At 39.8% G+C, this 15,843-nt stretch overlaps 1 protein-coding gene across 1 annotated transcript in view; it reads right to left on the bottom strand.

The window, feature by feature from the left end:
* Positions 1-432: 432 nt before the first annotated feature.
* The window catches only part of LOC138955523 (uncharacterized), a 39,174-nt gene continuing 23,763 nt past the window's right edge, over positions 433-15,843 (bottom strand). The window contains exons 5-6 of the mRNA XM_070327111.1: positions 1,556-1,690; positions 433-757 (exon numbers count right to left, since the gene is read on the bottom strand). Coding sequence (XP_070183212.1) covers positions 433-757; positions 1,556-1,690 — 460 coding nt within the window. The remainder of the gene's footprint in view (positions 758-1,555; positions 1,691-15,843) is intronic.

Genomic DNA, 15,843 nt, shown 5'->3' with positions numbered 1-15,843 from the left:
CTGTTGTACCATCCTACGAAAAGAGTGATCGTAGCCCCTCAAATCCCCCTGTTCCTGCATGAGCAATTGCACTCGCTGAAAGTGAATTGCCAGACGTTGCCCTGCAGCTGGGAACCTCTGGGTGTAGATTGCTGCATAGATGTTCCACGCCGCAGTCCAGCTAGATTCGTTCAGGGTATGGGCCGGTTTGTTCGGGGTGTCCCGGATCTGTAAGCTTGACCCTTCCGCCGACTTGGACACCGTAATGTCAAACGAGCCCGGCTCCTCGCCTTTGACCAATATGGCTATGTCAATGGCTTCATTGGCCCAGATTCTGTTTTTCATTTTGTCCTCAACAAACAAATCGACCGGCACCACTTCGGAGGCTTGCTCACCTGTTATGCTGCGTACCAGGTTCATTGTTGAACTGGTGGGGTTGTTGGTGTCCAACCATTAAGGAGACGGCCCCATGGCCGTGACAGCAGCCTCTTGTGTCCCCGAGGCAGCCTCCCGAAGGCGCTGGTTTTCTTGCTGCAGGGATGTGATGGCCGCTTGGGTGTTGGCTTGAAACGCCTCTTGTCGCTCTTGTCGCTCACCAAGCCGACGCAGCTCGGCGAGTACTGCAGCCAAGCCGCCCTCTTCCGCCCCTGTTGTGGATGGCCCGGCACTGCCGGCTGGGGTGTCTACGGAAGACTGCGTCCTGGCAGCCGGCCGACCTCCAGCTGCTCTGGTCACCTCGGCAACCCGCCGAGACGCTGCTCTCCGGGGAGGCATATTTCTGTGCATAAAAGACAGGATGTGAGAACATCACTTCATTCGTCACATAATTTCAACCCCTACCCAGGTACTGGCATCTTGGGATCCTCTCTGAAACAGTCGTGAAACCAAGGATAATATGTCCGCCAACACCGCTCACCATCAGGTACAGGAAGCCACAGCTGCACCCTGGACCAATTTCCCACAACAAGAAATGATAAATATTGACTCAGTAGATCCCTTCAAAACCCTTCACACAATCAATCAATGTTCAGGGACCCTCACACACCATAGTACTTACATAGCACTCGGTACCCTCCACGACATTATCAAATGATGCTGTCAAAATTCAAAGGAAAACTTAACCCTTGAGTCACACACCTGACCATCATTACAACCCAATAGAATATTAATTCCTGATTCTCTGAAATTTCAAAATATATGGCCCAGAGTACATCAACCAAAACCAAATTTTGGACTCAATAATGCGATAAAAAAGCCCAAAGTACATCCACCAAAACCAATTTCAAGGCGCTAAAAAACTCCCTTGACAATCAGAAAAACCACAAGGAATATTAATTCCTGGTTCCCTGAAATGTCAACAGATATGGAGTAAAGTGCATCCACCAAAACCAATGTTTAGATTCTGTAAAAAAAAAAAATATATTAAAATTACTAGCTGCGATTTGGCACGCCAAAAAACATCACACACACAGTGACACACTCAAAGTCACAAGAACAAACGACTGTGAGTAACTGCACGAGGAAGGGACTTGTGTGCACGCCATCATCCAGAAAAAATCGCTGCGAACTCTGGTACCTGGTGCTGCTCTCCTGTGGGAAACACGCAAATTCATGCTTCCAAAACAAAACTCTTGGAGAGCCTATGACACCCTGACGAAGTAGGGCGTTGATCTCCATGGCAGCAGCATTGTACGATGGATCGTAGCGATACCTGTGTGATTGAAAACGATGCATAAGTTGGCACAACATAACGTTGGCAACTCCCACCCTAGCACTCTGTATCAACGAGACAAAGGCCAGGATGTGTGATAAAATCTCATCCGGAGAGCGATCGCTGGCAACATCGTTATCACCAATCATCAATACTATCAGCTCCGGTGTTCCTGCAGAAATCAGCGTTTGACCTACATAATTTGCCAAGTCTCTGACTTTCCAACCCCCCTTTCCGAAAACCTCGACCTGACAGGTCCCCAAACCCAGATTGGCCGACAACTCGCTGTCACTCCGGATAAAATCTCCAAATCTGCGAGCAAACGAGTGCCCCAAAATCATTACTTTCGCCCAATTTTGATTCTGAACTTGGTAGCGTGGGGACGCGGCCATGTTTCAGTCTCGGTCAGTGATGGTTTCTCACAAGAGAACAAAGGATCGAAATTTGTTTCGCCGAATTCTAGCCAAACCTGACAAGAATCATATGCACAAAATTCACAGTTCATACAACAAACACTTCACAAACGTATTATGGATACTCAACACTCGAAAACCGGCGATGAAGACGCAGGAAAACCAATAATGATGAGAGCTGAGTCAAGGCGTTAATTGTGTTTGTTGTCTAAAGTTGAGGGCGGAAGTGAGCAATGCCTAATGGGTCTTCCCTACTAAACCCGATTCGGATCGCTATTCAACCCGATTCGGATCGTGGATGAAATGAAGCTTTACTTTTGATATGCCACAATTTTGGATCGCCTTTCTCCACATAAATTATATTTTCGGGCATATAAGTTATATAAAATAAATTGCGTTTTAACTATTTCCCGACCGGGTTATCGACTACACACGGAAGACATCGTGGGGCCGTGCGGACCCATACTTCTCAAAGAAGGAAACATATATACATATTACGTAGGCCCATGCTTTCCAAAGAAGCAAAAACGTGTATCCTCTTCCGTAGACGCCGTGGTTAAATTTCTATGAGAAGTAATTATATTACATTATTAATATAATTATTACCTTGCGGACTAAAGCTTCTGTAGACGTCGTGGGGCCGTGTGGACCCCCATTGTTATGTATTAATTTTGCTCCACGCGACTTGCTTATTAAAGGCAGATACTGTCAGACTTTTTTTACACACAGTACAAACACCCTTCCATTTGAACGCTCACCGAAGGGGAACATCCTAGGTGCCCTACGTAAAGAGCGAGTAATTTTCAAAGAATTAATTTTGCAGATTGTCTCCTCACACAATCGGACCGTGGTGCGTTTTGGCGCTAGACCTAACTTTAAAATCTAAATAATAAATTGACAGCTTGTTACACAAACATTCTTAAATCATAAAAGAATTTTTTTTTCATCAAGACAAGATCAGTACAATTCGAAGTTTTGAAAGTTTGAAAAAAGAAAAGCCCGGAAGCAGGGTCACGCAAGGTCGTGGTTGTCGTAGCAAAAGCCATCGCTAGAGTTCTTGTGAACCACAGCCGTTTGTTTCGTGCATAGTCAGAGGTACATAATAACGTGCTAAGCTCACAGCGAATTACAAACTGACGACAACATTGTGACAAGAAAATTTGCTGATTCAAATCAGCAGGTTCCCAGACGTTCCTTCATGTAATTTTTAGGTGAATGGTCAAAGTAGTTTCTTGCACACACTCAGTCATCTTGCACAACAATGCAACACAAAGGAATGTAGTCGATAAATATCGACAGGGGGCCGACAAATGGTTTAAATGTGAAATGTGTGTATATGGGTGTGGGTCTGAAACAAACAAACAAACAAACAAACAAACCATGTGAACCCCAAAGTCATGCGCCCACACGAACACACACACACACACCCACGCGCGGGCGCTGTAGAACACACACATAATATAGTAAATACTTCAACACAGTGTGCGTATAATGTTGTATTTGTTTAGTTTCACTTTCAAAGAAACCACAAAAAAGAAACCAACATGAACAACTTCAGAGCTCTTACTTTGATTACAAACTGCATGATTTGGATAAAAGTTGATCGGTTTGATCTAATGCTGATCTTTTGCAGGCTTTAGGTTTTTTTCAGCGGCATAATTCAGTGCTTCGTCTCGTATCGAAAACAAAAGCAGACGACAAATTTAGTCAGTTGGAGTTGTCTCCCGTACTCCTGTAGCATGCACTGATCTAAAAATAATCCACTATTCAGTTTAGATCAGTGCGCTGCACCGAGACGGTTATACCCAAACGGTTCGGGAATTCCCAACAAAAGAAAAGATCCGCACGCGGCACTGGCAACTTCAGTGTCAGCTGAACACGAGAGCGTTCGGTCTTTTAGAAGATTTGTATCTTGAAATGAAAATTAACGAATATCGCGCTGTCCGAAGGAATGGAGTACATATCGGACAATGACCACGCTCAGGCTAAACCGATAGGACGTCTGACCGACATGCGGCAATGTGAATCGGACATTTGGGGATTTTCATCGTTATATGTCCGATGTCCGACGCCTAACGACATCCCTGCCTACATTATTCTGATTGATCACAACCAAACCTACTATCATTGGACACATCCAAATGCAAGCGCCTGTTCTTGACAATTTCCCACTGATCTAAAAATAAAACCAGTGCAATTTCCTCGGTCGGGCTTTGCCACAGAAACTCACAGTTTGGCCTGTAGGTAAAATGTACAATGTATTTTCTGATTTGTGCACAAAAGCTTTTTTTCTTTTTTCTTTTTTTTAACACAACAATGTTTAATGTCACTGTTTGTTTAAAAGAACATGGTCACATTTGTAAAAAAAATGTTAAATTAGAAAATAAATAACATTTTGGTTCATGATTTTTCCTACACCTGTGCTGAAAATAAGAAATAAAAATGTCGGTATATAAGTCACTCAAATACAGGTAAGTATGAATGGTTCGGTTTGAGTTTGTTGCGGTTGACCCTGCACAATTCCACCTCTGATGTTTTTGTTGAACAATTTTGCCGTCACCCCTCCCATAGGGTGACGTATTTCACAACTTCCTGTGTTACACAAACTCAGTGATGACCAATTTTGCCTTCACGCCTCCCTTAGGGTGACGGATTTCACAACTTTCTACAGATGAACCCCTCCCATAGGGTGACGGATTTCACAACTTTCTGTGTACACAAACTGATGACGTATTTCACAACAAAATGGCGCTGCCCATGGTCAACCTTAAAACTAGTTCCGGAATGTCACCGTTCACACAGGCAAAGTCCTCCGAAAAAGGGGAAACTGGATCACACTGGTTCACGATGGCTCAGGGGTAAGATAAACCACGCAAAAATAAATTCTTTGAAAATTGCTCGCTCCGGAGCCCTCCGATGTTCTCAAGCAGTGAGTGTTTAAATGAAAGGGTGTTTATACTGTGTGTATAAGCCTAACAGTATCTGTGATGGTTTACGGGAGGCTTACCGTGCCTTTAACTCCAAAATTAAACAGATCGTAGAAAATGATGTTTAGAGCCAGTACCTGAAGGTTTGTGACTAATCTCTCCCTAGTTTTTATATTTAGTCAAGTTTTGACTAAATATTTTAACATCGAGGGGGAATCGAAACGAGGGTCGTGGTGTATGTGCGTGTGTCTGTGTGTGTGTGTGTCTGTGTGTGTGTGTGTGTGTGTGTAGAGCGATTCAGACTAAACTACTGGACCGATCTTTATGAAATTTGACATGAGAGTTCCTGGGTATGAAATCCCCGAACATTTTTTTCATTTTTTTGATAAATGTCTTTGATGACGTCATATCCGGCTTTTCGTGAAAGTTGAGGCGGCACTGTCACGCCCTCATTTTTCAACCAAATTGGTTGAAATTTTGGTCAAGTAATGTTCGACGAAGCCCGGACTTCGGTATTGCATTTCAGCTTGGTGGCTTAAAAATTAATTATGACTTTGGTCATTAAAAATCGGAAAATTGTAAAAAAAAAAAAAAATTTATAAAACGATCCAAATTTACGTTCATCTTATTCTCCATCATTTGCTGATTCCAAAAACATATAAATATGTTATATTTGGATTAAAAACAAGCTCTGAAAATTAAATATATAAAAATTATTATCAAAATTAAATTGTCCAAATCAATTTAAAAACACTTTCATCTTATTCCTTGTCGGTTCCTGATTCCAAAAACATATAGATATGATATGTTTGGATTAAAAACACGCTCAGAAAGTTAAAACAAAGAGAGGTACAGAAAAGCGTGCTATCCTTCTTAGCGCAACTACTACCCCGCTCTTCTTGTCAATTTCACTGCCTTTGCCATGAGCGGTGGACTGACGATGCTACGAGTATACGGTCTTGCTGAAAAATGGCATTGCGTTCAGTTTCATTCTGTGAGTTCGACAGCTACTTGACTAAATATTGTATTTTCGCCTTACGCGACTTGTTATGTAAGTTCCTACAGTTTAAGAAACATGGGTCCGCACGGCCCCACGATGTCTTCCGTGTGTAGTCTAAATTTGACCTTTGTTTTTTTAATTACTTCTCGCTGAAATGTAATGATTTGTGAGGACATGAGAGCTTTTTATGTGTATGAGGCATTCGTAAAAGCTTATTAAAAAATTCCACCTGGTTAAAGAGATATTTGCAATTAAACACACTTCTGGGTCCACACGGACCCACGACGACTGGCGAAGGGTAATGCTTTTCTTAGCGTGCAAAAATTGTTGCAATAATTTTTTGGCCAAGTTTATTTGGAAAAACATATTGACTTTGACGATAATAAAGCTGAACGTGAAGTTGTTGGATTAAATATCCCACAGTTAACACAAGAACAGAAAGTTGACATGGACCGTGAATTTACTAATGAAGAAATTGGCAGAGTATTCCAGTCATTAAGGAACAGATCATCACGAGGTTTAGACGGGCTTACAGGTAGTTTCATGCAGTTTGTTTGGCCGAAGCTCAAAACACACGCCCTGGATCGTGGAACGCCTAGTTGCGTCCACCACAGGTGCTACACAGATTATGTCACCTGCAAGACCAACCACATGGTATGTGTCTCCAAATGAATGCCTTAAAATAGTAGATAACCAGACTTTCTTGTATTGAAGTTTATATCATACTGACCAGTACTTATTTTTGCATTGGATCAGCCAGTTTTCTTACAATTTATACTCTCGTGTACTACATAAGAGAAGACATTTCACCAAGACAGGTCAGAAATACTGTTCCCCGCATTAAAAATGATAAAATAACACAAAGCACGGTCAACAGAAGGGCTTAAATCTTCTTGCTTGTCAAAGTCTAACTACTTGTGGATACTGCTTTCCATTTTTAAGTTTCAGCTTAGCTTAGTTTAGACTCACGATGGGTACACAGATCAACAGTGAAATTTGACGGGGCTTGGTAAAAAATACGGGGGACCTTATCTGGTGTCTGCGGAGGACCTTACCTACTGAGAATGGAGTACCACAAAATAACGCTAGATTAGAGCAGCTTATCCGCGATGCTGGTGCCCCAAAACGCGCATAAAGTCTGCAAGCTAGGTATCAAAGATTGAACTGTGAGTATTAGATAAGTGATTGAAAGGGTAGTTCTGGGTTAATTTGTAAGACATTGAGACCTCTCTGCGTAATTTTCACGGACTTGGGCAGAACATCGAACGCCAATGTTCACAAGACCCAAGTAAAATAATGTACTTATAACCTAGGTAATTCTGCTTCGGACTATCTATAATACATAATGTGATCTGCCATAAAATACCTTCACAGTGTAATTCTTTTACGATATATCAAATCTGCTTCCGAGTGCGGGGGACATAATTGTGTGTGGCGCCTGCAGCGGTGGACACAACTAGGCGTTCCACGATCCAGGGTGTGAGACAATGGTTTTCAATTCTCTACAAATCTCCGTTCAAGTCGGTGAGATGTCGACTAAACAAAAAAAGAGCAGTTATTTCCTTACTCCGCGAAGGACAAGATTTACCACGGGACAGCCTAATTAATTGGAGACCAATTTTTGTTTTAACAAATACAGACTATAAAATATTTGCTAAGAGTTTGGCACTTCGCCTCGCATCTGTCATTACTGATATTATTTCAGAAGATCAAGTCGGTTTCATTAAAGGTACTGAACTTGTCAAATCCAGGTGCACGGAGCCCCTGGGGCTTTTAGTCATACCTCAGGCAGCTATCTGTTAGAAGAACTACCAAGTTTCATTGACTTGCACCCAAAGAGTCAAGAACTGCGATATTTTTACGAATTAATTTCGTACGCGGACCCGGCTGGTCTTGACCTATTTTTGGATCTAAATTTAGATCAGGTAGATCACCACATCATGCACAAAAGACACGTCACTAGCAAACTATGTCAGACATCATCATGAGTTTGTGTAAAACAAAATGGAGGCCGGAATCACTCAGTTGAATCGAACTCCGACCAAACACCACGTAATAACTAGGTTAATTTATGCACTCGCGTGAACAAGAAACTGTCGAGCTTCACAGATGTCGTCGTTGGGTAGTTTTACTACCATAGGAGGATTTTTGAACTGTAAATGCACTCAGCTGCAACAAAAACGCAAAACGAAGGCTGTGAGCTGCACTGTGCCTTTAAAGGGAGAAAAACAAGCAATGTCATTCGATTGATTGATGACGTAACAGATTTTATGAATCAGAAAAATGAACCGGGCATTCTACTTGTGCGGGACTTTTCACATGCTTTTGACTCAATTTCCAACGATTATATGTAATGGGCATTTAGAAAAATTGGTTTCGGTGATAACTTTTTGAATTCTGTAAAACGTTTAACGAACAATACTACAAGTTGTATTGGATTTCTGAAGAATTCGACGTATTCCTTCGTCAGGGGTGTAATTTTTCACCGATGGCCTTTGTCCTTGGCCTTGAACTTTTAGCCATTAAGATACGCAGTAACCCGAGTATAAAAGGATTACAATTCCCGTCATTTCATTCAAAAACCAATTTGGAATATATTTTAAAACTGGCAATACGACGTATCGTTGTTCCTTAAAGACAAACACGATCTCCAACAAGTATTATTAATAGTAAAACATAGTTTTCATGTATTTCGAATTTAAATTTGAATCAAAATAAAACAGAAGCAATGTGGCTAGGATCCATGAAGAACAGTCCTGAACAATATTGTAATATAAGATGGAAAAAACAGTTTTGGGTATAATACTTAGGAACAATATCGGTGCTTCTGACATTAAAGAAAATTGGTCAGAACGGTTTGATAAAATTGAAAGAATTGTTGGAATGTGGTCAAAAAGGAATTTAAAGGCACAGTCAGCTTACCGTAAACCATCACAGACACTGTCAGGCTTTTACACACAGTACAAAGACCCTTTCAATAAACACTCACCGCTTGAGAACATCTTTGGTGCCCTCCGTAAAGAGCGAGCAATGTTCAAAGAATTTAATTTTGCGTGGCCAGACAATCGGACATGTACAGACAATCGGACGCCTCGTTTTGGCACTAGACCTAACTTTTAAAATCTCATAAATTGACAGTAAACAAACCTTCTTAAATCATAAAATAATTCTTTTTTTTCATGAAGACAAGATCAGTACAATTCGAAGTTTTGAAAGTTTGAAAAAAGAAAAGCCCGGAAGCGTCTCACGCAAGGTCGTGTTTCTCAAGCAGACGAACTTTCTGCATGTCGCTGCTTTCTTTGAACCCAACCGCCACCGCTCAGTTCGTGTGACTCGCAGCCGTTTGTTGCGTTTTAGATTCAGAGGTACACAATAACGTGCTATTGAGATAAGCTTACAGCGAGTCGCATTGAAATCACAAACTGATGACTAAATTGTGAAAAAAAGGAAAGTGGATCACACTAAATTCGTTGAAAATTGCTCGCTCTTTACGGAGGGCACCTAGGATGTTCTCAAGCGGTGAGTGTTCAAACGAAATAGTGTTTCTACTGTGTGTAAAAGCCTGACAGTGTCTGTGATGGTTTACGGGAAGCTTACTGTGCCTTCAAGCATTAGTGGTAAATTGTGCATAATTAATTTTTTTTTGATATCCCAGTTTGTATACGGTTTGCAGGCACTCTCTGCTCCGACAAAAGTGCTTGATAGATTAAATACTATATTTTTTTAATTTTTGTGGAAACGGAAGTATTTAAATAGTAACGTTTTTGAAAAGGTTGTGTGCAATACAATTAAAATAGGCGGTATTAATATGATAAATATGCATGATATGCAGAATTTTTTTTTGGTATGTTAGGCAGCCAGGTTACAACAAACAGATTTTGCAAATAGGAAATGAATTCCAAGACATTATTATGAGGTTCTTGGAAACAAACTGTGCTGTTTTAAATCAACTGCCAAACTGAAAAAAGTTTATTGGTCTGACCATAGTTAACTCAAATTAAAAAAAAAAATGGATTGAGAACAGATATTTATTTTTCTGCTCCAAAAAACATTTTCTTGATCAATGTTTGGCGAATAATGCAGATATTGGGTTTAGAATAAATGTGTTGTGTTTTGATAAATGGATTGAAGCTGGTGTGAATTGTGTACGTAATATATTGTTTCATTTGAACATATTTGTGACATTGTCGGTTAAAACGCCACAAGGCTTTTTGAGTACAACGCTCACTTTCAACTCAAAGCCATGACGTTCCCTACACAAGGCTTTGATAACGAACGGATAAGGGGCGTAACTCCTTAGTCATATTACAGTTGAAAATTCAAAGCGGGTCGGCTTCACTCAATTTCTTGGCATCAGAGGCTTCACATAAATTAAGAAAACAAATGGTTGGACCCATCATGGACCAACTAAAACGCTGTAGGGCAGAATTAATATTTTGATGGTATTTTTGAACGTTCTCAGCGTCACTGCAGGAAGTGGCGTTCTCAGCGTGCAGAAAGTGAGCGTCAAGTCCCTTTGTTTGTTTGTTTGTTTGTTTGTTTGCTTAACGCCCAGCCGACCACAAAGGGCCATATCAGGGCGGAAGTCCCTTTGTATCAACAACGAAAATCTTTGTATCTTTGAATGAATCGAAACGCACGAGACTTACCACTGTACGTCTGAATACGCTGGTGACGAGCCTCCCGCGACCTGCTTTCAGGACCTGCAAAAGTTTCGCGCGATATTAACGCAAGCCAAAGCCAGTGAACCCTGCTCTGTAAAACTTTGGTCCCACAAACATAACATCTGCATTGACGAGAAGTATTGGGTCCTGGCAAGTAAATGTACAAGCGAAGAAAGATTGAAGTTACTCCAATGGAAAATTTTACATGATATATACCCCACAAATATTTTATTGCATAAATTGAAGTTTTTATTTTTTATTTTTATTTTTTTTAATTTTTTTTAACTGTATTTTCTGTTTGCACACATACTCTCTAATTTACATGCGGTTCAGAAAAAACTTGTACATTATACAAAAGGACTAAAAATAGTCATACGTGAAAAAAATCATCCATGCATTGTTCTTGTCATGATTAAAATTGAATAAAGTTCTGTTTAAACCAACAAAATATACCTGTCAACATGTGTAGCATCAAAATGATCATATGTCATCATATATTGATTTTTTTTTAAAACAATATTCGCATCATAATGTATGGCTGTCTTTACATTATATCAAAGAAAATAAACAATAATTTGTTTTTAATTAATAAAACTTCAGACTAACGAAATCTCAAAACAACATGATTTCCAAAAATAATGTCCAGTGTTAATCGTGAATCGTTTTTTTTTTTAATGCTTACGCACATCTTTGCGATTAAAATAATGTGATTAATCTTCTTCATATTTTTGCTGTTACTTTTTATACCAAAAAGCACATCTGTAACATTCAACCTAATTCTTTCACCAATGTTTACTAAAATGTACATTTCAATATATTTCCAAAACCTGAGCACTGTTGGGCACTCAAAGAAAAAATGCTCCAATACATCAAGTTCATCCTTACAATATGTACAGTTTTTATCAGCCTTCACTTTCATTTTACACAATAAAATATTAGTTGGATAAATGTTTTGCAATATTTTCCAATGCAGTACACGTAATCGAACTTCACTAGTGACAGTGGCTGCTAAGTTCCAATTCTTTTCGTCAATTTCAAATCCTAATTTTCTTCTCCAAAATCCTTCTGAACAGGGTTGGCTGTATTGTTTTCCTGCCAGAATCTTTCGAATTTCTTTTACTGATTTAACTTTTTTCCCACAGAAGGTCGGAATGTCACAGACAGAACAATTTACATCGTTTATATCGACATTTCTTAAAAGGAGATGTACAGCTATTCGAACAACATTGTACTCAAGCAATCTATTTGCAGTGTAGCCAGTTCTTTCACGCACTTCTTCATAGGTAGAAAAACGTCCATTCTCACACACATCGCTCACATACATTATACCACTTTTAATCCAATCCGCAAAAAAGAGTGGGTTTCCTTGACAAATTATATCTTTGTTGTTCCACAACAAACCGGAAACAGAATTACCATTATTATCGACTTGATTGTTATCAAGCCATGCCTTCAACACAGCGGACCAAAATTCGGATTTAATACTGTCCAATCCTTTAAATGGTTTGCTATGAATGTTCGCAAAAAAACACTCAAAGCGACTCTCAAAACGGAAAAACAGTGCTTTTGGGAGCCATGACCATTTCTGGTCTTCATTAGACAGAGTTAGGTTCACAACCCAGCTTAACAAAAAGGAACACTGCATCTGACGCAAATCAATCATATTTAATCCACCTTGCTTTACTTCGTTACATAAAACAGTTCTTTTCACCTTTTCAAATGCTTTTCTGTTGCAGTCTTTTTTGCGCCACACGAAGCGAAACATTAACCTATTAATTTCAGTTAGAACGTCGTCTGGTACAATCAGCGCCTGCATTATATAGACAAAATGTGGCAGAATAAACGTTTTGAATACACCGACTTTACCAATAATGCTCAAATTCCTTTTCTCCCACACGCAGATGAGCCTTTTTGCAACATTCACTCTCTCTTCCCAATTCTCTTTCACTTTTGACGCACGCATATAATTACAGAAATATACACCTAGAATTTTCATTTTGTCTGTACATGCAAAACCGCAACACTCATTCCTACAATTCTTCCGCGACCCAAACCACATTAGTTTGGATTTTTGGTGATTTATGTTCAAACCTGATATTTCAGAAAATTTACCAATCAAAGCCAGGGCTTGGAACATGTCATGTTCATATTGCAAAAACAATGTAACATCATCAGCATACAACAATACTTTCAAAACTTTATTCATATCTCCGTTGTTCCATAATGACATACCCTTTATATTTTTGGCCTCTCGAATTTTGATTGCTAACAATTCAACTGCTAATACGAAGGCTAGTGCGGAAAAAGGACACCCTTGCCTTATTCCGGAACTAGCAGTTAAGCCCGGCTTCGCCCGGGAGTAAGCGGAGCCCTGTAGCAAAGACGCTCGCTATCCCATTATCATTAGCTTTACCTCCTTTGTTTGGATACAAAAAAAGAGTTATCTCCCTTACCTTCTAGAAATTTCCGGAACTGTCCAGTTAATTTTTCATTCTTCATTTCTTCCCCTCATAGGAGCAATAGCAAGTCTCTAATATCACTGGCATGATGTGCTTGCTACAGGTGAACAGTTATCTCCCTTACCTCTAGAAATTTCCGGAACTGTCCAGTTAATTTTTCATTCTTCATTTCTTCCCCTCATAGGGGCAATAGCAAGTCTCTAATATCACTGGCATGATGTGCTTGCTACAGGTGAACAGTAGGCACTGAACTGGTCTTGCACCATATAGGCTGTATTCAATAAATGGGAGGTCCATAATCTGAGAAAGGAAACAATGAATCAAGAAACTAAAACCCAGGTGCACATCTGCGGCACCTAGGGAGTGTACGTGCACACTATCTTGTTCCTGCTTCTTGCCATCTCAGAGGTATGGCGACCACAGACAAAAAAGAGTTATCTCCCTTACCCTCTAGAAATTTCCGGAACTGTCCAGTTAATTTTTCATTCTTCATTTCTTCCCCTCATAGGAGCAATAGCAAGTCTCTAATATCACTGGCATGATGTGCTTGCTACAGGTGAACAGTTATCTCCCTTACCTTCTAGAAATTTCTGGAACTGTCCAGTTAATTTTTCATTCTTCATTTCTTCCCCTCATAGGAGCAATAGCGAGTCTCTAATATCACTGGCATGATGTGCTTGCTACAGGTGAACAGTAGGCACTGAACTGGTCTTGCACCATATAGGCTGTATTCAATAAATGGGAGGTCCATAATCTGAGAAAGGAAACAATGAATCAAGAAACTAAAACCCAGGTGCACATCTGCGGCACCTAGGGAGTGTACGTGCACACTATCTTGTTCCTGCCTCTTGCCATCTCAGAGGTATGGCGACCACAGACAAAAAAGAGTTATCTCCCTTACCTTCTAGAAATTTCCGGAACTGTCCAGTTAATTTTTCATTCTTCATTTCTTCCCCTCATAGGAGCAACAGCGAGTCTCTAATATCACTGGCATGATGTGCTTGCTACAGGTGAACAGTAGGCACTGAACTGGTCTTGCACCATATAGGCTGTATTCAATAAATGGGAGGTCCATAATCTGAGAAAGGAAACAGTGAATCAAGAAACTAAAACCCAGGTGCACATCTGCGGCACCTAGGGAGTGTACGTGCACACTATCTTGTTCCTGCCTCTTGCCATCTCAGAGGTATGGCGACCACAGACAGACAGACAGACAGACAGACACACAGACAGACACTCTCTTTTATTATATGTATAGATCAATATTAAAAAATTCAGATAACCAACTAAATTGAAGTTAATAGAAAAACAGTTTATGCAGTCTTTTCAATGAAATGGATTATATAGAACACTTTTTTTGGAAATGCAAAAAAATTAGATTGTTTTGGGAATATTTTGGTAGATGTATATTTGTTAATACGGGAGAAAATATTATATTAACAAGATGTATTTTCGGTCATTTTCCAGACGCGCAAACCCCTACAAACAAAATAGTCCAGGCATCTTAGCCACTTTAGTGAAGGGAACGTTGAAGTGACAATGACTAGGTTTAAAATGTCCCTTATCAGAAAGTTCAACCTCAGTCCTTTGATGTTTATTAAACACATTTTCATATAAAGTTGGCGCTTCATACGGAAAAATGGCTTTGAAATTGACCCAAATCCTTCTTTGGGCTCTGTAAATGTCGTTTGGGGGTATGGTTGTAAAATGGTATCTACTGGTCACCCCAATGTATAAACTGAAAACTCTTTCTGCACCAGAACACGCAGAAAGGATTGCATCTGCCTGATGTCTGATGCTTTTCAAAATCCCCAACCACTAACACCTTCAAAACGGACTTTAACTGACACTGTTGTTTTTCCCTATATAATCCTTACTATTTTTCCGAGACGTCGTCGTGTTGTGTATTTAGCTTGCCACAACCTCATACATGGTCCTAAAAGTTAAAGTTGAAGAAAATACTAAAGATAAATGAAAAAGCTGACGCAGTGTCATTCGCACCGTGAATCCCCCCATGGGAACATACTAAAGTCTGGTTCCAAATAGGCTCAATTTCCTTCTATTTCTTTGTATTTCTGCCTCGTAGGGGTAGGGGTGTTCAAACCAAAGGCACCTTTAAACCAAAATTCAAATCACACATCTTACAATACTAAGACACTCAGCAGTAAAAGGGTGTCTGCTGGTAAAAAATTCCAAACAATCCTAAAAGTACTTCACTACAAAAAGTGCTTTTAAAAAGAGCCGTTATTTTTCCCTCTATATTCAGTATTGTGTTTTCTGCGAACATGTAGTCTATTTAGATGGTTGTCGTGTGCACTTGAGTTGCTAAAGCGTTTTCAGTTGGGCATATGTCGAAAAGCAAAGAATTAGCCCTTTGAAAACCATCAGAACTGTCACACAAAAATAACATTTACCTATCTCACCAACTGACCAAACATAGGGCTTTTCCTTATGTATTATGTATTGTCGTGTTTTTTGTAGCATACTTGTGAAAACAGCCACCACTGTTGTAAATGATACTTTAAAGAGCATTATTTCATTTTTACAGTTGAAGGACAACCTGGACTGCCGTATATTACAGCTGTTTTACAATCAGCCAAAATTTTCTTAACAAACGTATGTTAAGAACAACTCTCACAGTGAAATTGAAGGAAAACAAAGTGAAAATCCGCCTGCCATAGAGGAGCTAA

The sequence above is a fragment of the Littorina saxatilis genome, unplaced genomic scaffold, assembly GCF_037325665.1.
Source record: "Littorina saxatilis isolate snail1 unplaced genomic scaffold, US_GU_Lsax_2.0 scaffold_653, whole genome shotgun sequence".
NCBI classification, from domain to species: Eukaryota; Metazoa; Mollusca; class Gastropoda; order Littorinimorpha; family Littorinidae; genus Littorina; species Littorina saxatilis.
This window is presented reverse-complemented; position numbering and strand designations above follow the sequence as displayed.